General features: G+C 42.7%; 3 protein-coding genes across 3 annotated transcripts; 1 reads left to right on the top strand and 2 right to left on the bottom strand.

The window, feature by feature from the left end:
- Window positions 1-752: 752 nt before the first annotated feature.
- Window positions 753-5,291, bottom strand: tlr5a (toll-like receptor 5a). Its single transcript, XM_084440428.1, has 3 exons — window positions 4,927-5,291; window positions 1,377-3,812; window positions 753-1,276 (listed from the first exon to the last, which is right to left on the bottom strand). The coding sequence occupies exons 2-3, from the start codon at window positions 3,807-3,809 to the stop codon at window positions 1,061-1,063; spliced, it is 2,649 nt and encodes an 882-aa protein (XP_084296554.1). The 5' UTR covers window positions 3,810-3,812; window positions 4,927-5,291; the 3' UTR covers window positions 753-1,060.
- Window positions 5,292-11,099: 5,808 nt separating this feature from the next.
- LOC311309918 (uncharacterized protein) lies at window positions 11,100-16,003 on the top strand. Its single transcript, XM_084439267.1, has 5 exons — window positions 11,100-11,363; window positions 12,449-12,745; window positions 13,999-14,043; window positions 14,476-14,589; window positions 14,954-16,003. The coding sequence occupies exons 2-5, from the start codon at window positions 12,634-12,636 to the stop codon at window positions 14,992-14,994; spliced, it is 312 nt and encodes a 103-aa protein (XP_084295393.1). The 5' UTR covers window positions 11,100-11,363; window positions 12,449-12,633; the 3' UTR covers window positions 14,995-16,003.
- A 3,598-nt stretch (window positions 16,004-19,601) lies between these two features.
- Window positions 19,602-21,242, bottom strand: thbd (thrombomodulin). The gene is made up of 2 exons (XM_084440047.1): window positions 20,916-21,242; window positions 19,602-20,516 (listed from the first exon to the last, which is right to left on the bottom strand). The coding sequence occupies exons 1-2, from the start codon at window positions 21,135-21,137 to the stop codon at window positions 19,680-19,682; spliced, it is 1,059 nt and encodes a 352-aa protein (XP_084296173.1). The 5' UTR covers window positions 21,138-21,242; the 3' UTR covers window positions 19,602-19,679.
- Between the last annotated feature and the right edge of the window lie 2,526 nt (window positions 21,243-23,768).

The raw sequence follows: 23,768 nt of genomic DNA, 5'->3' as shown, positions 1-23,768 counted from the left end.
CCTTTTGTCACGTCCTGCACTTTTACACAAACACAAACTCCACAAGTCCAACTACCTGAAGGGGATCTGAGTGATTGTCCTCCACTGCGGCCTATATGATCCTCCTCCTCTCTCTAGATAGACCACTAATGTCAATGGATTTCACCCCCACCTGCGTTAAAAGACTATAATTTTATTTGTTTTAACAGGGATCAAATATTAGCTGAGGTGATCAGCCGGTGTTTATGACATTTTGCTGTGAGGAAAGTTCTGATCGGCTTGTGCCTCTGTTCTAAGAATACTACACAGCCCTGAAATAACTGGACAGGGGGGGGGGGGGGGGGGGGGGTGGCTGGCCGTTTACTGAGTAAATACTGGTTCTCTTTTCTTTTTTTTTTCTTTTTTTTTGCATTTTGGTGTAACATTTGACAGAGCAGAGCTTGTGGAAATTATATACAAACACTCATATACAAACATGTCCCCCTCTTATGATTTATGGTTCATGTGACATATTTTGTAGGAGTGTGTATTGCATTGTGTTATATCAAGGGTTCATGTGGGTTAAGATTCCAGTTGAAACCTTTGTTTCTACAGTAACAACAGGAAGGAAGTGTTACTCTGCCCAGCAGCTTCCTGTTATATGATGACAAATGCGTACCGATGCCTGCATACAGTATATTGAGGAAGCTGTGAGAAAACCGATTCACTGATTTTGAAATCAACATGCTGAATGGTAGAATTATGTAAATGTTAAATATATATTTCCAGTTTTTTTTATTGAAAAGTACACTCAAGCAGCATCACAGCAGTAACTAAGGTCAGATCACAGTACACACAGTACACATGATAAACACATGCTGAGGTCGCCATCTAGTGGCGAAAGATAATCAGCGTCATAATCATTCAAGTATGCAGACTGTCCTTCAGTTCGATTTTTGTGTAATAAAAAATAATTTTTGGCGATTGGGAAAATATGTTTTCATTATACGTTATTGTCTAAAAACAAGTTGAAATGGAGAAACATTACAAAAAAAAATTCAGAGATATTAATTTGAGTGATGAAATAATAATAAATGAATCATCATATTCCAGCTGCTACAATATTTTCCAGTGGAATATCAGGGTTGTTATCAGCCGCCTTGTCCTTGTTCTTCACCTTCCTGTCCTTGAGAATCTTGGAGGTGAGCCTCTCGTAGAACCACTCTATGTCCTGGTCGTCCTCCGGCCAGTTTAGGTACTCTCCCTTGTGGACGAAGGTCCTAATGGCCTCATTCTTCATCAGTCTGTAGTGAGGCACCTTGAATGAATGAATGATCAATGAATGAATGGTACACACAAGGGAATGTTTAAAAACAGGAAGACAACAAAGACACAACCGTCACATAGATAAAACCAACCTTCCCGACCACGACCACGATGAGCACGTCCCTCAGCTCCTCCAGCGCCCTGCTCTGGGCCAGCGTGAAGGCCTCCAGGCACCAGCCGTCCTTCAGGAACTCCTGGGAGACCACGCACACTGTCTTCCTGCTGCTCCACACCGCCTCCCTGATGTTGGCCAGGTGGTTCTCGCCCGGGAGGAAATCTCTGGCCTCGAAACAGCAGCGGAGGACGTTGCACTCGGCGAACTGAGAGTCCAGCCTCTTCAGGAGCGCCGTCTCCGCCCACTTGTAGTCGTTGTCGCTGAAGCACAGGAAGGCGTCATAGCGGAGGACCCCGCCGGCGGGCGGCGTGTTCCTGGGGCCCTCCATGATCCTGCCTATCACCTTCTTGTAGACGGTGAAGACGAATCCGCGGAGGCGGACGAACGCGATGGCGGCGGCAATTGTGAGGATGAGGAGCGTAGAGCAGCAGATGAAGAGCGAGAGCCTCAGCTCCTGAACAAGCCTCTCGTCGTCTTCCTCGCAGCCCTCTGTGTCTAAACGCAACAGGCCGGTGCCACGCAAATCAGTTGGGAACTCACAGCTGAGCTCTTCCACTGGGCCCAGGAAGGTGACGTTAGTGTGGTTCAGCCATGAGAGGAAGTCCATCAGTTTGCAGTCGCAGTGGAACCTGTTCTCCATCAGGTTGATGTAGCTGAGAGAGCGGAAAGCCAGCGGGTCAGGGTGCGCCAGGAAGTTGTTGGAGAGGTCCAGTCTTCTGAGGCTCTCGGGGAGGACATCAGGTTGGAGGTAGGTCAGGGAGTTGAAAGAGAGGTCGATGTACTCCACAGAGCTGAGACCCTTGAATATCCCCGGAGGGAGAGCCAGCAGGGAGTTATGGCCCAGTGTGAGGATGTCCAGTTGGCTGAGGTTGTCAAAGAGATCGAGGCACCTGTCCTGGGCCCATATGGTCTGCAAGGAACTTCTTTCCAGATCAAGCACTTTCAAACTGTTCAAGAGCGGTACAGAGATGTTACCGTTTATGTAGCACCACATTATGAAGTTACCACCATACTGGAGCATTTGCAGGTTCCGAAAGCTGGCTAGTATAGTGTACACATCCTCTAAGTTAGTTAGCCTGTTGTTCTGAACATTGAGGATGCGGCTGTTTTTAGCAAAGCTGACGAGATCGTTGATTGATTCCGGTATAATCCTATTGTCATCCAAACGAAGGATGTACAGATTTGGGAGGGGTGAGAGAGTACCGAGTTCTCTAATAGAGTTCCCTCTTAGGTCTAGGCCCTGTAGACCTGATAGACCTCGGAATGCTTTGTATACAAATGCTCCTATGTGGTTGTATGACAGGTCTAAGACCAGGAGTCTGGGCAGGTTCTCAAATGTGAATGAATCGATCGTTCCGAGAAGATTGCGAGACAGGTTGAGTGTTTGTAAATTCTCAAGACCGAAGAATGCCAGTCTCTCAATCTGGTTGATAGTATTATCAGCTAGGGTGATTTCCTCTGCCTCTCTCAGTGGACTGAACACAGCATACTTTAAGGCAAAAATAGAGCTTTTCGACAGGTCTAAAGTCTTGATGCCGCTGCTCTTGAGGCCCTCATATGTTCGCTTGTCAGGATCTTTAAAGTTGCCGAAGGAGAAGCCTTTACCCTGGCTGAATTTCAGAATAAGATGGAGAATTTTGGACCCCTCTATTGCTTTAGAAAACAATTTTACCTTATCGACATTGAATCCGTTGGTAGACAAGGCAAGCGTTTCAAATGACATGTTCCGGAAGGGGTTTCCACATCTGTCCCAGTCAAAGCCAAAGGGAGTCATGTCATTCAGATAGATGGAGTCCAGCTGCAGCAGACGGAAATGCTTGCCTTGAAAACTAACCAAATCTGACTCACATATATGCCCCATTCTGTTCAACTTCAGGTTCAACTCTTTCAACTCCAACATGCTGGCAAAAAAGGGTGCAGGTCGAATTCTCTTTACCTCGTTTCCAAATAGGTCAAGTATTTCCAAGGATACAAGGGGCTGTAGGTAGCTGGCCTCTAGAATAGATTCATTCAATCCACATGTGAACATGGAGAGGAGTCTCAAGCTGGATAGTCCCACAAATGCATCCAGTTCAAGACGCAGTCTTATGTTACCTCCCAAATAGAGCCTTGTCAAGTTCCTCAGTGGCCGGAAGGTGTTATTCCTGATTATGAGCCCGTAGCTCTGCTGCCCCTCCAGGTCCACTTCCTGCAAGCCCTCCAAGCCAGAAAAGGATGTGTGGTTGACTTCCTGGATGTAGTTTCCACTGATATACAGGTGGGTAATGTAGTGAGGAAGCTCTGGGACTGCATGGAAAGATCCATAGGCACAGTTTGCTATGGCCTTGGCCAACCTACATGGAGTTCCCTCCACCAGCTGTAGGTGCACTCCCAGTACGATCAGCAGGGCCAGGTTCCTCATCCTCATCATCACCTTAGTGAAAAGAAGGTGGGAACGCAGTAGTTGGATAACATTGTAATTAAATTGTTTTTACTCTTTAGTATTACAGTTGAAACCTATGCAACAATGTATTGGGTTACTATTTCAGTTTTAAAGTAGGCCTATTGCTCTCAGCAGAGCAGTGGTCTTCACAGGACCTATCTACATGTCTGTTTGCCCTGGCCTCTTCCTGGTCCATAGTCCACTGCTTCAGTCCATTGCTTATTACAAATCCATTTCATTTGTATGCTGAGTACACAGCTAGTCTATAGTCTAGTGTGGCAGGGCTTATATTTTGTATGAATTGTCTGTTTAAAAAATACACTTCTTTCCTAATGAGCAAATAGGAGCTATGCCCATTATTTCCTGGATTACAGTAGGCTAGGTGTAATATTTGTTTAAAGCTTCTACATGAAATACATTTCCAGGAGAAATGGATTGTGTGGGTTGCGTTCACATTACTCCTCCTTTTTTCTTTACAAGGTAGAATTTTACATGGTTGAATTTGACTTCATCCCAATAATGTTAGAATTTACTGAATGGACGTCCTCGTGATGATCTGATTGGTTCACATGGTTCATTCATGATTAATCAATGATTTTTTTCTTCCCCCTCTAATAAAACAAATGAATACTGTCATCAATCTGATTCTATTGCTTCTAAATTTTATATTCATAAATCTAAATTCGCCAATCGTAAACCGTTTTTCTTAATATTTATGAAGTCAGGCAATATATTTCAACAATTCTGTACTCTAACAATATGAATGCTATTAAGACTGTGACTATGTAATCTGTATAGTATTTATAAGAACTCATTTTATTTATTATAAGAACTCACCTGTTTCTGATTCTGTTTCTATTTTTTCTCCGTTTCTTATGTTATTATTTTGGCTTGCTATTGAAATGTATTCCAACTAGGCTACTTCTGAATAAATAAACAGAACAAAAAAAAAGTTGAATCAATGAGAGTGTTAGGCCTACTTCAGTAGCCCTATTGGGCAATTGGCGCAAACTACAATCGTTAAAGAGGATTAACCTAAAACCAAGCCTATATTCAAGCGAAATGATAAGCAGTAGATTGCCTACATGTTGTGGTTTAGGCTTACCTGCGGTATGGTTATTGCTCTCGTTTTTCCCAAAGCCTACGCGGCGCACCTATAGCAAGACTGTGCGGATTGTTGTTGGCTTCTCCGCAGTAGCCTAAATCACATCGCAGCTCTGAGGTGAAATCCTCCCAATGTTCACACCGTCTCTCTATTTTATGAAGACGGTTTGAGAGAGAACCAAAGACAATTCCAACGACTGTCTTCTTGTTAGCTACTGTCGGTTAATATTAGACTACAGTCAAGGCGGGGTCTTAAGAGTGTTATCTTCTGTGTGGACACACTGGGAGAAGATTGCGCAGTTTCCAAAATTTTATAATAATTCCTCCATATCGTTTTGGCCATTGTTGCATGACAGAAAGACACGAGCAGGGTTCACGGAAGTTCAGTAAAGATACTGCGGTTAACAGCCGTGTAGTCTACTGGAAAACCCTACATTAGAACGGGGTGATTTGTGCTTGGGGGGAAGTTGTGCCACCCCTTGTTTCTAGAAAACCATAGACACGTGGAATAAGTGGTAAGCACAATTAAGTTAAAAAAAACTGTTTTTTTGCCGTTCGTTTTTTATGATTAAGGTTTCGTGATTATTGTGTCTGAACAATTACAGACAAGTTGAAAAAATCTCACACATTTGTTAGTGCTTGAGGAAGCTACAATGAGAGGCCATCCTGTTAGCATGATGTCCTAAACTGCTGGATGATACAAGTTTGTTACAATGGCAGGGGTAGGTTAATTTGTGCAAAAAGGCCTGGGTTAAATCCCCCCCCCCCTGTATGTCTATGGGGATTGCCCAGCGCTGTTCCTGGGGGCTTGATTTGGATAGAGCAGTGGGAGAGGTGCAGAATGAGATGCCAATCAAGTATGTAGACATAGCTACATACGGAAAGTCTGGAAAGTTCCTAACCCTGAGTCAAGCTCTATTGTACTGTATAGGCTACTGTAGGCTAGGCCTTGTTGAAGAAAATTGTCTCTTTGAAGTTGTAAAATGTAGGCCTATCTTTACATAAACCCTTTAAGAAGTAATTTGGTATTGAATTGGTCTTGCTTTGCTTTTATATGAGGTGAAGGTGTTCCATTTTACTTGAACATAATCAGTGACACAATTTACCCCCCACTTACCTCACAGCTTAGACCTTTTTTTGAAAAGTCATATTTTGAAAACTGTTTATTTTATTCCCAGGAATGCACCACATCCTGTAATACAGTATGTACATATTTTAGCTGGAGACTTATATGCCCCAAGTAAAAACAGGCACAATCCACCCCGCTCTCCTCTACTGTAGGGCCTATACATATAAATATGAAAATGTTGTTTCCTATGAACTTTTATGATTGAAATGTCATCAATAGCCTTAGCAGATGACATAAAGCTTGGTCGGTAAGAGTTGCATGTTGAGCAATTTGAGTAATTAGCATAATTAGCATTGCAAAAACTTGAAAGGACTGTAATTTTGCTAATAGCTAGAAATGTGATTCAAGAGTCTCTCTTGCCATAACTAAATCATGCAACCTTTCCTCAGTAGCATACTTTGCAATAATTATGTAATAATTAGGCCAAAACCAAGAAATAACTACATTTTTAGTTTTTAGGCAATTTAGAAAGTTGATCTACCTGCCCTAGAATGGTTACCCGCTCCAGCCCCAGACTGGCTACCAACCCCAGCTCCAGACTGGCTACCAGCTCCAGTCCAAGCCCCAGACTGGCTACCTGCCAAAACCCCAGCCCCACCGTGGCCTGCACAAGTCCCAGTCCCAACCCTAGACCGACTAAACTGCCAGAGCCCCAGACTGGCTAGCAGCTCCAGTCCAAGCCCCAACCACAGACCGACTACCAACCCCAGACCGCCTAACAACCCCAGTACACGCCCCAGCCCCAGATCAGCTACCTGCCCCAGCCGAAGCCTGGCTTCCTGCCTGCCCAGCCCCAGACTGGCTACAAGCCCCAGACTGGCTACAAGCCCCAAACTGGCTTCCAGCCCCAAAGCCACACCGGTTCCAACCCCAACGCCAGACCGGCTACCAGCTCCAGACCCCATGACTGGGAGTAAATATCCCAATTTATGTAAATGGTTGGATATTGTTACAATATACATATTTTTACTTTTCAACTTGAGCCACTTTTTGACCATTTCTGAATTGTCACTTTTCTCATGGACGGTTTTCCATTTTCTTCATTATTTTACCTGATAATGATACTAATTACTGAAATTGCTCAACATGCAACTCCTAGCAAATACTGTAAGTTGAATTTCACCCACTGGGTCATAAAAGTTCATAGGAAACCATTTCTGGGTCAAAAAAATGTCCAGTAGCCTACTGGACAAGGGCTAGGGATAACATTGAGCTCAGTAGCTGCTAAAAGCTGATATCTTGTCATGTTCTGTTGGGTTGAAGACTTCGCATCCATCCATAAATACAGCACACAAATGAGAGTGCTACATCCTCAATCATCATGCACTGCTCAATATCAGTGGGAATACTTCAGTCACCTTCCTTATAGTTGAGTAGGCTAATAGGTTTCATAATGCCTATAGTAGAACATAATGGTTGTATGAACTGTTACAGTCTCATTTATTTTATTTGTTTTTTATTTAAAGTCGCACTGAAACGGACGTTTGAGATCATCATCCCACCCAGGGTGGGACATATGTTTAGAGGAATTTGATTGGAACATTGACAAGTGGACGGGTTTTAAGAACTTTAGACAGATTCGATAGAAGGATGGCGTTGATTGACGGTAGGATGTCGTGAGATTATTGGCCTAAAATCTGTTGGTACCTGTTGTCGTCATTGCACGTGACCTACCGTTTTCCAGGAAGTAAGAAATTATATACTTTGATATAAGATTACAACAAAAGTAGAATTTTGTAATTTTTTGGGCATACATCGTTGAATCGGTGAACAATATGATCAATTATGTGAACCAAATAGGACAGAATGCTTTTTTCATTTCAGTGCGACTTTAACCTTTAACTTAAAGGTATAATATGTAATATGTGGATTAAAAGAACAATTTTTTCAAAAATAATAGATCCATAGGGCTTTGCGAAGGCTGCAGAGTAAAAGTATTGCTTTTCCATAAAAAATATATATTTTGTCTGAAATTATTACATTATGAAATTTTGACGGCCCAACAATGACACTCTTGATATCATACCAGCCAATAGTAGTACAGCGTTGGTACTGCGTGCTGGGTTGCCAGGTACTATTCTAGCTTCACCACTGTGAGATTAGCAGTAGCCAGCTAACGTTAAACTTCCATGAATTAGCAGCATTATAGATGTTGGTTAGTGTGTGCGCGACTATAAAACGGCAGCTTTTCCGTCCACTTTCGCTCACTCTTTTCAGCTAAACATTTTGTAAAATGGCCGAGTTTCGTTGTCCTGCTTCTCCGCCTGAGCCCCGGCGAACCGTCGACGAATCTCAAAAGCTCAGTGACCGAAGAAGGAGCAAAAGTTGGATAGATATCGGGCCAGCCTTTGCTCGTTGGACGGAGTTTATGGAGTTTCATGGGATAAAGTCGCATGGTGACATGGCTACTTTTCTACTAGACCGGTAAGCTAGCTAACTAGCTATCGTTATCTTTCTTGGAATCTGCATAACGTTAGGTCTGGCTATCTCCACACTACAGCATCTAACGTAACTTATTACATGGCACTCTGAAATACTTGATTGTGATTACTGATTAGTGTAACGTTATGTTCCTCTCAGAGTGAAGATCTTCACAGTATGACTGACAGTCAGAACAGTGCATTCTCTGGCATTTTGGCAACCAATGTGTTGTTGCAGTTCTTATCTTTAGACACTAGATGGGGGAAATAATCCACATATTACATATTATACCTTTACAGTTAAATAAAATATACACTTAAAAGAAGTATTTTTTCTCTGAGAAGATATTTTGGAGAAGTGAATGGAGCTGCTACCCATCCTCCTCTCTGAGGCTCCTCTGCAGCCCATGTCACTGCTGCTGTGTGGGTGTGCAGGCGGAGGACTATGGTGGTAGTGGTCTCTAGTTCCGACATTGCTGCTCACAGTCATCATGACCTAAAATCAGAAACTAAACTCAGTATCACAGAAACATAGTGGGTTAAAGTGGACGGATACTATAGCAACAGTGAGATGGTGTCTGACAAGGGTGGAGGTGTTAGTTCATGTGGTTACTGCTGCTTCAAGTTCACGTAGTTGAAGATGAAGAAGTTGAAAAATGAAAGTATTTTAAAAGTATTTTGTCCAGGTCTGCAAATATCCAGGGACCACAGAAAATACCATGACCAGAGTCAACAGTAGCACAGCATTACAGAGGCCCTCAGTTAGAACAGTTCCGCAATGTGGGCTTGTAGTTTCCTCAGAGCCACTTCTCAACAATAAAGGAAGGAAGTTACATTTTTCACTCACTTTAATAACGCCAGGGCACCATCCTCTCCCATACATCATCATCCAGCAGTCATTGGTGACTGCAAACACAGAGACGCACAGAGAGACGGCATGGCTGTGGACAAACATGATGGTGGTCTGATCATGCTTCTGATCGGCACTGCTCTTCTCTGGACTGGTACGATATGGTGTAGGGAACAATAGCTTGGGATATCATAGTACATAATAGGACACATACTCCTGTAGAGATTAATTAACCTGATTGGTTGACTAGGGTGATTGTCATACATCAGGCACATGTATTGATTTGGATTGCTTTGAGGTCAGTATGTCTAAAAGCTCAATACAAAGAGGCCTCGTCTTTCTCTCCAGGTATCAGAGGAGACACTCGGTCTCTGTACCACAAAGTAGGAGAAGATGTCCGTCTGCAGTGTAACAATGTGGCGTATCCAAACTGCTCCTCTACTACATGGCTCTACAATAGGGATGGATCTAAGTCCATTGAGGAGGTTTGTCATGGGAAGGTTAAAGGAGCCTCAGAGAGAGCAGAGAGACTGAGTCTGGGGTCTGACTGCTCTCTGACTGTTCATGATGTCAGAGCTGAGGATGCTGGACGCTACACCTGTCGACAATTCCTTAAAAAGGGAAGGAGACAACATGGGGAAGATGCACAGGTTTATCTGTCTGTTCTAACCAGTGAGTATCTCTGTTCTAACCAGTGAGTATCTCTGTTCTAACCAATGAGTATCTCTGTTCTAACCAATGAGTATCTCTGTTCTAACCAGTGAGTATCTCTGTTCTAACCAGTGAGTATCTCTGTTCTAACCAGTGAGTATCTCTGTTCTAACCAGTGAGTATCTCTGTTCTAACCAGTGAGTATCTCTGTTCTAACCAATGAGTATCTCTGTTCTAACCAGTGAGTATCTCTGTTCTAACCAGTGAGTATCTCTGTTCTAACCAATGAGTATCTCTGTTCTAACCAGTGAGTATCTCTGTTCTAACCAGTGAGTATCTCTGTTCTAACCAGTGAGTATCTCTGTTCTAACCAGTGAGTATTGTTGAACGAGTGGCCATTCACAGTCCATTTTGACCTTAGACCTTGGATTTCATCTCATGTCTCTGTCTCTGCCTGCCTGCATACTGTAGCTTCTGACTATGGTGCTTCCTGTAGAATTTTGCAGGGGGGGGGGATTTTTCTTTTGCAAGCGAAGAAAGGTGTTAGTTTCATATACGCATGAAGCCTTAAGGTCTTGTATGCCTTATGCTATAGGGGAATTTTTTTTCTTGCACGTGATGCACGTGTGATACTGATTGACGCAAGTAATGAACTATTGACTGTCTATCCATCTTAGATTGACGTATTAAAAGCGTCTGCTGAACTTTTGACTGTCTGACTGCCATCAATGATTGATGCATTTGTGGTTGTGATGAACTATTGACTGTCTATCCATCTGGTCTGATTGACGTAGGTATATAGGTGACAGCAAGGTCACAGACGCATGAAAAGCGTGGGTGACGTACTTACATACGCAGGCCTGGTTTCACAAACGTAGATAGACAGGGGGCAGGGAGGTTGAATGACGTATGAGTGGCGTGAGTGACGCACGGACATGGTTTCACAAACGTAGATGTTAAACTTTTCATGCCCAAATTTAGTAATAGATGTATATTGGAATTTTATCTGATGTAATAATTGACGTAGGTATGGTTTTATCTGACCACAACCTGCGTGGCCTCAGACTGTTTAGAATAGTATAAATGCTGTATGATTAGCTTAGGGTCTCTGTCTCTCTCTTGATCTGTTGCATGCGTGTAACGATTAGATTGTGAAAGAATCCATCTGAAAACTTTGTTCAGAACTGTTTTGTTTTTTTTATATACTTTGATTGAACTGTGTGTCAATCCTTATTTTTACTTGTTAGAATTTAAGTGCCCTGTGTTGGCATATATTGTAAACTTCTATAATTTTAAATAAAACTTTTTAAAGACAAGAAGTTTTTTGGGACATCCTTCTCCATCCAGCACTGCCTCCTCTCCGCTGTAACAGCACGTTCAACAAAAGGGTGAGTGACCTATTGATTTAGGTTTTCACTGGTAAGCCCTACTAGCACCATTAAGCCTTCTGGGACTTGTGGTCAAAAGTGATGCTGACGAGTATCACAAACTAAACCACAGACACCAAAAGAGGAAGCATATACGCCTTTCATTGGCACCTGAGAAACTGTCTGATCTCGATGTTAGCAGAATAACTCAATCGAGGCCGTTAACACTAGCTGGTGTACTCCCACTACCTTAACCTTCGGGTGAGATAAAGCGGGCACCGGAGAGAGCTCCATGAGCGAACGACATTACCAAACGACAACTTAGAGTGGTGGTATTTTAAAAGTAGGCCCTTTACAATCCTCACCGACGGAGCGAAAGACCATAGTTGGAATTAGCGCATTAAAGTCCATCAAGCCGGGTCTGCGGTCTTTCCAAGCATTAGTCAGAGGATAGAATTGGGTAGGAACAGTGAAATAGACTATTCTCTCAGATAATTTTCTCAAGGAGTAGATGGTTCAATATGTCTGTTAGGACAAGAAACCAAAAGGTATGTCTGTCAACAGTGAGGATCGATTCTTGTTAAAATAATATTTGAAGAGTCAGATAAGCACCTATAAAAAAGGGGTATCTAGATCCTAGTGACTAAAATAGGTATCACAAGTGGTGAGATGTTTTAGCATCAAGAAAGGAATAGGAATCACTGTTTATAAGTCTTGGTAGTGAGAGTGGTGACCTTATTGAATTTGGATATTGTAGGATTCCGTATCAAACCAAAACCAGAACTAATTCAACCTTGAACCGGCTATAGGATAAAACTCTAAATTAATCTAGCTATAAGTAGCTTTTTAAGGTTACTTAGAATAACTAAAAAGGTGATAGTTATTCAAGACCAAGGTCACCGTGACAGGAATATCGCACCGGCGGTCCGTTGCGACAAATCCTCTCATTCTCACCAAGCGCTCCGTCCTACAGTATCTCTGTTCTAACCAGTGAGTATCTCTGTTTCAACTCAGTGGGCTTATAGAAGAATGCACATGGTTATTACTGACATTGATTTATAATTGATATCGTCTATTCTCTCTCACCGTGTCCTCATCCTCACCAGTGACAGATCTAGATCCTGACAGACCAGTGAAACTGAGCTGCTCTCTGTCCAGCTATGATGGATTTGCAGGGTGTAACGACCTCCGTACTCTGAGCTGGGTGTGGGCGGATGAGGCAGAGCTGGAGCTGCCGGAAGATCCCAGGTACCAGGTCATCATCAAGTCTTACTGTGACATCACGCTGACCATGACTCTCAAGGAGGAGGACAACAACAGGAAGCTCAGGTGTCAGCTTACCAGTACAGCAAGAAAGGTGAAGACAATTAATACCTTCCTTGACTTCCCCATCTCATTCCCAGGTAGGAACCCCACGGTCATCTACCATTTCTATGATGTGTACATGCTGTCCACTGTATCATGGGGTATACATGGGCTGTGTTGCTGTGAGGCAGTGGTTTGAATGTGTGGAATGGAATTGTTACCTTTTAAAGTGACACTGAAATCCCCTATTGTTTAAAGGAGAATGCTAGTTTTTGACAACCTGGACCTTATTTACGGCATATTATAAGACGTTTGACTCACCGAGATAACTTTGGTGTAATTCTGAGGCCTCTAGAAGAGCCAAGTATATCCATGTAATGGCGGCGGACGGGGCACTGAGAATGCAGCTTCTAAAAAATCTATTTTCTGCCGCGAAACGGTTGTTTTCATCAATCTGTCATTATGAATCGCTAGTTGTGCTTACATAGAGCGAGGGCTTGTTGTGGTTTTTCACATGCCTCTGTAATATGATCTTTAGAAACGTCTTTAGAAACGAAATAGCTTCCCCACTTGCTCCAGCATTATTCTCACTACAGCACTATTCTCCGTCTGTAGGCTACACTCGCGGCTCACATTCTCTACACTACGATCGGCGTCCATCATATTCTAAGTCATCTTCTATATTCTCAAAATCTGATAAATATTCAGGCATATTGCACACAGTATTCCAGGCACCAACAAGCCTATCGTAGAGTAGAGAATGTGAGCCGCGAGTGTAGCCTACAGACGTAACGGAGAATAGCCGGTCTGTGCGCTGTGCGCATGCGTGCTGGAGCAAGTGGGGAAGCTATTTCGTTTCTAAAGACGTTTCTAAAGATGTTTCTAAAGATCATATTACAGAGGCATGTGAAAAACCATAACAAGCCCTCGCTCTATGTAAGCACAACTAGCGATTCATAAATACAGATTGATGAAAACAACCGTTTCGCTGCAGAAAATAGATTTTTTAGAAGCTGCATTCTCAGTGCCCCATCCACCGCCATTACATGGATATACTTGGCTCGCGCTGGATTTTAAATTTCTTCTACAGGCCTCCGAATTACACCAAAGTTATCTCGGTGAGTCAAAAACGAGCATTCTCCTTTAAGGACAGTCATAAATAGCAGCATTTTACATAGATAGAATAGCACCATCTAGTGGTGTAACTCCTATATTATGATCACCATATACAGGACCTGTATATCCACACAGAACACATTCATTAAGATCGTGCTTGTTCAAGCAGTATGACATACAGAACCACAGGCTGCACTTTTCAGCTCTTTTCTGATTCTACATCTCTGTGAAACAGATGTTGATCAGACCCTGCCAAACACCACTCCCCCAGGCACAAAGGGTAGGTTTAGTACATTTCTACTCATGAAATTACAACCTGTTCTTAATGAATATAGTAATGTGTATTATCTGGAAATGCTGTGTTGTCAGATCGTAGTGATCAATAGTGCGCTCAGGTGGTTATTTTGTGAAACAGATGTTGACCAGAGGAGCCTTGCTCATCAGTACTGAATGAAAATGAGTTTCTTGATAAGCATGTGTTTACTTTGAGACAACAGATTAATTAAAAAACTAGCTAGAGCTACTACTAAGAGTCTTTAGACAAGTAATACTGTATTCAACTGTATTCACTATATTACCAGTTCTTAACCAGAAAAGGGACCCACTGATATTCCATGTAAGGTTTTTGTCTATAAACCGTGTCAAATAAACAGTGCCGATTGAATTTGTAGACTTTGGACTGTATTTTTTCTCCACTTGTTTCATTGTCCAGGTTCCAGTTCCACTGAGGAGTTTCCCTTCAGGCGCATAGTGCTCTTTGTGGTTCTGACCATCACAGTTGTCATAGTAGCTGTGTTCCACACACGGAGGAGCTGCCCAAAAGCAGGTGAGTGTCAGACCCTGGTTTGATGCCATTGACGTCTCCAGCCTCGTCCCCTCGCTCCTATCCCAAAGGATGTGAGGACTGAATAGCTACAGCAACCAAGCCTGGGTCCAGACATTCAAACCCACTCCAGCAAAGCTGATTCTCAACAGTGTAACAATTTGACAATTCTGTCTGATATCAAGTTAACAGTAACATGGTTCAAGTCAAGATTGTCTTTCTCTATATTCCTATCTGATTCTCAGTCACTGTAGTCGCAGTGTAATAGACAGGATAATCAGCTATGTACTGACATTGAATTCAGACAACAATTAGTACATGCTTCATTAAAGTGATGATGTATTTTACATTTCTTTCCTCTCAACAGTGGTTTCTTCAGACATGGAGCTTCGTGTGGTGGAGGGCTGACTCTCCATCCTCCCTCTCTCTGTCCCTGTTCTCACTTCACCATTAACAAGTTCTTTGTCTTTCTGGCACATGAACCAGAGTAGACACTGGTGGCTATAAAATGAATCTAGCAACATGTATTGTTTTTGAATGAATTGAGCAAGGGCAAAATTGGATGAGTAAAAATATATTAGCTTTATGGGAGACACTATAGTTGAATAGGATTTTTTTTCCTTTAAAGATATCCTCATGATTTTTTTACCCAGTTTTATCTTCACATCAAGAGATATTTTTTGTATTACACTTTCTCTCTCAAAAAAGTTAAGGCATGCAAATTAGGCAATAACTCATTAAATATGCGTACATTTGCATATATTTCGGTACCTACAATCTAAACAATGGATAAAGTCAGGCTTAAAGTTTTACTTTTGTTTTGACAATATACTAAAAACTTAAATATTTACAGCTGGGTTTGTGAATACAAGCTTATTTTCAAGAGATATTGGAAAAAATACTGCATACACCCATTCACCATAATTTTTGGCATATTTTTAGTCAGGAAATGCAACCTAAAATGAAAAGACAACAAGATATTCACAATTCCAGCTGTAAATATTTGCAGAATACATCGGAGAATCAGTATGTAAAGTTTAGTGAATGCAAGTTGAGATAGCAGGTACTGAGTGACGTCAGGTACTGGAAAAACTTAATTTTAAGAAAATGGCCGATAAAGATAAGCATTATGAATTCATATGCTTATTTCACAGGTACAACAATTTGAAAAATAGCAGTTTTTAATCAAGTCTCGCAATTTCTCTGTTAATGTAGTGATAGTATACATGTTATAGTAGAACAATATCAAAAAATCTGAAAATTGAAGTTCGGAAGAAAAAACACAATTTTGACTGTAGTGTCTCAAAGATAGGCATGCTGATACTAGAACCACTTATTCAGTATTATGCTTTCGAATTGAAGTAACCTGTGATAATTTCTATACTGTTAAAAAATAAATAGAGATGTTTTTCTTGTCCTTCAGAACACTGTGTTTGTGTGTGTGTGTGTGCATGTGTGTTTTGTTTAACAAGCTATTAAAATAATAGTCTGTGAACATAAACAGCAGCATAAAGGCCCTCTGTACTGAGAGGCGAAAACAATGCATAATTTAGATATGAGTATGTAAATATGAGTCTATCCTCTCTGATACCACTAGATGGCGGTGTTGCACCACACAAACAGCAGAGAAGCTTCACATATCATATACAGTCAATGCCTTTGGTTATAACTCAAAGTGCAACAGTATTGGCAATGGCCAACAATTAACAAAGTTCTTGCGGTGTGACTGATTAAAACATTGCTGATAGCATTAGATGCTTGATTATCTAATTCTAATCAATAGTCAGTGGCCGCATTGTGCCCCTTTTCAATACCCTTCATGTTGTGACAATGGATGATCAGGCCAACGTCTGCAAATAAGGCCATATCTACTCTCACCTTAAAGAAGCATAAGTCCTCCAGCTTTAGTAGGATCAAGCACCCTGGTAATTGGGAATAGAGTGTGGATTCTCAGAATTCTCTCCCACTCAGATCCTAAGGTACTGAACTTTTAACAGTTCCAAAAGCCAGGACCAAGAAACACGGAGAGGCAGCTTTTAGTTTCTATGCCGCCAACCTCTGGAACACCCTACCAGAGTGCCTAAGAAGGACCGAAACAACGGAGGTCTTCAAGCAAGATCTCAAGACGTACCTTTTCGGCCTAGCCTACAATCACTAGCCAGGACCTTGAGACACAGAAAGGCAGCCTCAAACCTACCTGTGAATCCTCTGTATACATTGGTGTATATCCTGCTATGCACTGTATGTATATCAAGTAGTGTACAGAAGCTGGTTACCCTGAAACAGGCTTGTTCTGTTCTGACAGCTGTGTTGCTTCAATGGCTCAGTGCGCTACTAACCGTTTTCTGCCTCCCCTAGTGCCTCTCTCTCTCCCTCCTACCTTCTAACCAGGTCCAGTGGATGCCCTACTGTCGCCCGCAGACCACCCTGAGTCCGATAGATACCCCCGTGTCAGCTGTGGATGTGGTAGTATTTAGTACACACACACACTACAAACAGACACATCAGTCCACATCTGGCTTAGGCCTGGACCTGATGCTCTTAGCCTTTCTTGCTCTGAAAATTTAATTTAATGTAATTTATTGCTCTATAAATGTTCTTAGCCATTAGACAAATATATTCCAGGAGCTTGCTCCAGGTTGCCTGTTTTAAATATCTGTGTGGTTTTTATGGCTCTGTGTGCTACTAACCCTGTTCTGCCTTCCCTCTCCCTAGTGCCTCTCTCTCTCTCCCTCCTATCTTCTAACCAGGTCCAGTGGATGCACTGTCACCAGCAGACCTCCCGGAGTCCAAATGATACCCCCGTGTCTGCTGTGGATGTCGTAGCATTTAGTTAACACACACACACACATACACACAGACATACACCAGCCCACTTCCGGCTTTAGGTCTGGGCCATAGCAAACACACACCAGTATTTGCCATGTCTCTCCTATGATGCTTTTTTAGCCTCTCTTACTCTGAAATGTAATTTAATGTAATGTATTGCTTTATAAATGTTCTTAGCCGGTAGACAAACATACTCCTGGAGCTTGCTTGATCGCCTTGTTGAGAGGGGTCAGGGAAGAATTTTTACAGCTCACTTATCTGGCCCTGGGTGATTACTGTTTTTTTGCTTCCCTCTGGAATATGTAGAGAGTGGGTCATATGCCCACCTCCCTTGTTCTCTGTAAAGCGCATTGTGTTGCCTCTGGGTATGAAATGCGCTATACAAATAAAGCTTTGATTGATGATCGATTGAATTCTGTTGCAGTATTGAGCCTCTACTGATTCAAATTAGATTATTAGGTTAGATTAATTATTGGGGCTTTTCATCTGGAAATCTTAACGTAATTTTCTCTGCCATTTGTGTGAATGTATTTAGGATAAATCAGGGACAACAATACACATATACTGTTAACTGTTTCTTAAGAAACATGCAAATTCACAGCTGTGGTTGTCACCTTACGTGAGACAACAAAACACGTACTGCAACCCTCTCATGAGGCCTATAGGATGACATCATATTACACACATTTAAAAGTATAGAAATGCATACACTACATTCAATATCCTAAGGAGCAAGACCTTAACTGTCCACTGACTTGATGATGACCTGGTACCTGGGATCTTCCTGCAGCTCCAGCTCTGCCTCGTCTGCCCACACCCAGCTCAGAGTACGGAGGGCGTTACACCCTGCAGATCCATCATAGCTGGACAGAGAGCAGCTCAGTTTCACTGGTCTGTCAGGCTCTAGATCTGTCACTGGTGAGGATAAGGACGTGGTGAGAGAGAATAGACGATATCAATTATGAATCAATGACAGTAATACCCATGTGCATTCTTCTATAAGACCACTGAGTTGAAACGTATTGTTCCCCTCCCTCTTTAAGGAATTGTTGACAGGTACAGCTCTGACATCACGAACAGTCAGAGAGCAGTCAGACCCCAGACTCAGTCTCTCTGCTCTCCCTGAGTATCCTCTAATCTTCCCATCACTGACCTCCTCAATGGACTTCGATCCATCCCTGTTGTAGAGCCATGTAGTAGAGGAGCAGTCTGGATTCACCACATTGTTCGACGGCAGACTGACATCTTCTCCTACTTTGTGGTACATTGTCTTCTGTTAAGTCTTCTGTGTGGACACACTGGGAGGAGATTGCGCAAGGCTATTCCTCCATATTGTTTTGGCAGTTGTTGCATAGTTGACAGAAAGCTCAGTCATGAGCACAGTTGAGGAAAGTTCACAAAAGATGGGAACAACATTGAGCTACATCATGTAAAATGGATGAATGAATGAAAATCGAATGAATGAATGAAAATCGAATGTTTTTGATATAACAGGTTATAACAGTAACCTGAGCTGGAAACATGTGGACAACTTCTATGGATTCAGTTATGCATATTTGATCATATACATTCTTATTCAGATTCACATTTTACTTAGGCTTGCAGTTGCACCTATGCGAAATTTGCCTTGGTCTGGTGATAATAATAACAACAATAATAATAATAATAATAATTATTATTATTATAGCTAATGCAAGAACAAGACACGAGTGCAAAATACAATAACGATATTTATAGTCTAAACGGATGTATTTCAATTAACATTAAAACATGGCATATCTTCTCATAGATATAATTTGCATATTCTTTAGAATATAATGCCTCATCCAAAAAGCTGCCATATTTTTATTAGACCTACCAAAAAGTTGTTTATATATTTTACACTGTGGAGTAGGCTATGCATACGTCTTGAGAGTCTAGTCGACAAGATAACAGAAGGTGGCGCACTTTCCCACAATAGATGAGTTGACCAGGTAGATAGATGACATCATGAGAGGTGTGGCGGGTGTAAGGAGAACTCACATAGCCGAACCTAGATAACAATCATAATTTAATGTTTTTCCCATTACAAACATGAAAATAATATTGCTCTTGCATATTTACACATTTGTCTATATGTTCTATGCTAAATGCATCTCAGAAGTAGGGTATTTACATAGGTCTATACAGACATTACATTTATGATAACAACATGATCCAACTGTAAACAGATAAACACAATATATCACATTCATAATATAACATTCTTTGTCCTTCCAGTTTAATTAGGTGTCTAGTTTTAAACTTCTCTCTGTCATGACTTGCTGTAAATCGTGCAAATCATCGCTTTGGGTGCTGAGGGCACTAGCAGTATGTTTGCCGCGGCGTATTAGGATATGAGCAAGAAAAACAATCACTAAAACAGCAATGACAATGCACACTATTATTGCAAGAAGGCCACCTGCTGTCACAGCGGACGGGCGAAGAGTAGGGTAAGTGACACTTGGCGTTAGGAACTCGAAAGGAGTTGTGAAGCCTGAGCCTTCATCTGTTACCTCCACCTCGACACACCTGTATCCATCAACCAATTCGTACCCATCACTGCAAGAACACGCGTAACCTCCGTACGTATTTTTGCACTGTTGGTCGCACGCATACATATCACACTCATTAATGTCGACGCAGTATGTCTCACTATTCCTTTCGTCACTTACGAAGCCGTCCGGACAGTTACACTGAGATGGATTGTTGGGGTCACATTCAGCGGGGCACTCTTCGAAGGGGCAGTGGAGCTTACATACATAAGGGTATTGGGTCGTTAGAATGTAGCCGTCATAACACGAGCAGGTGTAGCCGCCTTCGGTGTTCGTGCATATGTGTTCACAAGGGAAATGTTTGCACTCGTCTATATCGACGCACATGTCATTTTTCCGCTTGTATCCACTAAGACAGTTGCATTCAAACCCACCTACGGTGTTCACACAGTCGGTGTTATCGCCGGGGCACTGTCTTTCATCCACACAATCGTCGACATCCCTGCACGCCTTCCCGTCCTCTGCCAGCTGGAATCCGTGATGACAAATACATGAAGCGTAGCTGGTATTTTTCTGGTAGCATTCGTGCTCACACCCGAAGAGGAGACAAGGGTCATTTTTCGCGTCTTCACATGTAACATTATTATCATTGAGGATTTGTCCAGGTGGACAAATGCATACTGGTTTTTGGATAACCGACAAACATCCGTATTCACATCCACCATTGGCTATCTCACAATGCCACGGTGCTTGTATCCACTCCTCAGAGTAACAGATAAACTTCGTTTCAAACGGGTTGTGTACGGCAGTGGTTCCTGATGGAAACGATGCCAAATCATCTCCTTTAAACCCTATTGGAGTGGTGTACTCCACGGACTCGGCGCTGTTTACGTTCAAGGGTTTGCAAGATAATTTAAAATTATACTCACAAACGAACCCTGCAAGCTTGTTGTCGCATAATTGCTCTGTCCACTTAAACGCGTCAACATGGGACACAGAGATGCATTTAGGAGAGCAAAGGTCGTTATAGGCTCCCCAGTTCTGGAAGTCTGACGCGTTAGTGCCCGTTATCCACTTGTAACCTCGCAGAGAAGACGCATTGTTGGGACAATGCCCACTTGGTAAATGCAAACCAATCCAGAAATTTCCTTTAAGACTACCTAGTAAGAGATGAATCATGTCGTTGTATGGCGAGGACTGCACTGTCATTAAATGTCCACTTTTTTCTTCACATTGTTGTTGAGCTGTTGCGAAGTCCGCGGAGTCCTGGAATACCGCAAAGCACTGATTGAGGATGCAGGATCCGCTATGTGGTTTCCCGTTCACTCCTACCAGCAAAGCAAGAGCAGCAAGCACTCCTATTACGTCTTTCATTTTCTAAACTAGTTTTGAGAAATGTCCAAAATAACAGTGGCGTAATGGCAAGCTGGTTAAGATGGAGTGTTTACCCTGCAGACAGCCCCTGCTTATAAAAGTCCCGCTTCATGTTAATGCATTGGTCGAGGAAGGGAAATCCTTTTGTAATCTGCCGTAGTTGTTCACTCGGCCTCCAAAAAAACTTTCTCTTCCCACCGCTATGGCGCACCCCATGAGGCTGTCTTTACGCTCGCATTGCGCACGGCGCACGCCCCCCCCCCCCCGCACACACACACACAGCCCCCAAGCCCCTCTCTCACACCATTTTTGGCCATTTGCAGTTTCAGAGCCTGCCTCTGCCGCCATGCTAACCCAGACACATATCCTACATGAGACCCTACCATTATGATTGAGTCGTACACCATCACGTTACAGATTAAAAAAAATAAAATAATAGGCACCATAGACTGATGACTAGTCACAAAAGGCTATTAGGCTATGCCTTTCAAGATGGTTAGCCATTACGAAATAGGCCTATTACATTCACAGCATACCTTTGTCAAATAGGACAACGTCTCCAATAGCTCATGGTATGCTAACAGAAAGCAACTTGATGTTTTAGGCCTTGATGTAGGCCTAGGTTTGATCTACGTTTCATATTTCAATTGCTCGTCAAATGACAGTTTTTTGTACTTCTCCGTTGTTACTTGCTGCAAATAGTAAATATCACAATCTTTGCTTTTCAAAGCAATTTCAAATTTGCCACAACAGTGCTTACGGGTATGGTAGGTTATAGTAATTATCCCTAAAATGACGGATACTGTGCACAGTATAATTCCAAGAATACCACCAGCCTTGGCTTCATAAGGACGTTCAGTCGGATGGACAGCAGGGCGGCTAAATTCGGTAGGCCTAGCTGTCGTAGAGTCTGAAATTTTCTCACAAACCTTACCAACTAAATCATATCCTTCATAGCAAAAGCAGGAAAAGCCTCCGTACGTATTTGTGCAATGTTGAGCAAGACAATATTCACATTCATCTATATCAACGCAAAACGTCTGCCCATCTCTCTCATCAGTTACATAGCCTGTCGGACAGCGACATTGGTGTGTATTGGGGTCGCATTCCGTGGGACACTCTTGGGAGGAGCATGATCTGTCACACCTGTTGGGTTCATCTTTTGAAACGGAGAAACCTACCCGGCACGAACAATTGTAACCACTTGTTGTAGCCGTGCAGTCGTGCTCACATGGACTTGAAATACAAGGATTCAACGGGACGCATTGATCCTCTTCCAGCTCGTATCCCGTCTGACACGGGCAATCAAACCCCCCGACAGTGTTAACGCATTCAGCGTGCTCTGGGCACTGTGTGTCATCGGCACACTCGTCAAGGTCCATGCACCTCTTCCCATCCTCCTCCAGCGCATGCCCAGGGCGACACACGCACTCATAGCTGTCGTCTTTTTTGGTGCACAGATGCTCGCATCCCAGGTCATCGCAGGGGTCACGGTCACGGCAACTAACCTTATTGCTATGAAGAGCTTTTTCAGGTGGGCAGCCGCAGGTATGTTCTTGGTTCAGTCGCAAACATGTGCCGTCACAACCACCATTGGCTATCTCACAACTCCAAGGTGCAGGCGTCCAATCTACGAAACATATAGATTTCCATTCTAAGGTTCTGTGTATTGCAATGGTTCCCGAAGGCAACGAGGAAAGGTCCTTAACTTCGAATCCATAATACGTTTTATACATAACGGATTCGTAGCCCTTTACAGGTATTGGGTTGCAGGAACTTTGTATACTGTATTCACAAAGGAACCCCTCTATTTTATTGTCGCACAGTTCTTCCATCCAAACGTTATCGACCGCTGATACAGACACGCATGGCGAGCAGCTGCTGTCAAATTTCCCCCAGTTGTGGAAGTCGCTTGTACCATCCTCCGTGTTCCACCTGTATCCCCGCAAGGCAGTGGAATTGTTGGAACACTCGCCATTTGGTAGGTGCAACCCAATCCAATATTGTCCTGTAAGACCACCAAGTAAACCTGAAACGATATCATTCGATTCCACCGATCGTACTGTTATCAAGTGTCCATAATCATGTTCGCAACGCTTTTGAGCGGTTTCAAAATCGCGTGAATCTCGGTACAGCGCAAAACACTGTTTCTCGGTGCAGTATCCGCTATGTGCTCCCCCCTCAGCTTTGAGCAGGAGAGAAAGAGAAGCAACAAGTAGTCCTACTGAACCCCGCATTTCGGCTTTAGGTGCTGGAAGCAAGTAGGCCTACAACAATCTTTGTGACTCTCATCTGTCAAATGGATTTCATTAGACTGAGTGTTAAACTGCATAAACGCCACTTATAAAAGCTTCGCTGCATGATTTCGATCGGACTAGGAAGTACTTTTTTTTTTTGCTCAGTCGCCCCGTCCAAAACGTTTTCTCCCAAAGCTGCCCCCCCGCCACGCACGCACGCACACACATT

Source organism: Borostomias antarcticus (assembly GCF_949987555.1).
Source record: "Borostomias antarcticus genome assembly, chromosome: 6".
Classification (NCBI taxonomy): Eukaryota; Metazoa; Chordata; class Actinopteri; order Stomiiformes; family Stomiidae; genus Borostomias; species Borostomias antarcticus.
Note: the sequence above shows the minus strand (reverse complement) of the source record. Positions and strands in the feature narration are given on the sequence as shown.

Coding starts and splice junctions, on each gene's coding strand:
- tlr5a (XM_084440428.1), bottom strand. CDS start 3,809: ATGATGAGGATGAGGAACCTGGCCCTGCTGATCGTACTGGGAGTGCAC. Junction 1,277..1,376: donor TCGTGGTCGTGGTCGGGAAG/GTTGGTTTTATC, acceptor CATTCATTCAAG/GTGCCTCACTACAGACTGAT.
- LOC311309918 (XM_084439267.1), top strand. CDS start 12,634: ATGACTCTCAAGGAGGAGGACAACAACAGGAAGCTCAGGTGTCAGCTT. Junction 14,044..14,475: donor CACTCCCCCAGGCACAAAGG/GTAGGTTTAGTA, acceptor TTCATTGTCCAG/GTTCCAGTTCCACTGAGGAG. Junction 14,590..14,953: donor GAGGAGCTGCCCAAAAGCAG/GTGAGTGTCAGA, acceptor TCCTCTCAACAG/TGGTTTCTTCAGACATGGAG.
- thbd (XM_084440047.1), bottom strand. CDS start 21,137: ATGACAGTGCAGTCCTCGCCATACAACGACATGATTCATCTCTTACTA. Junction 20,517..20,915: donor AATGCATCTCTGTGTCCCAT/GTTGACGCGTTT, acceptor TTCGGGTGTGAG/CACGAATGCTACCAGAAAAA.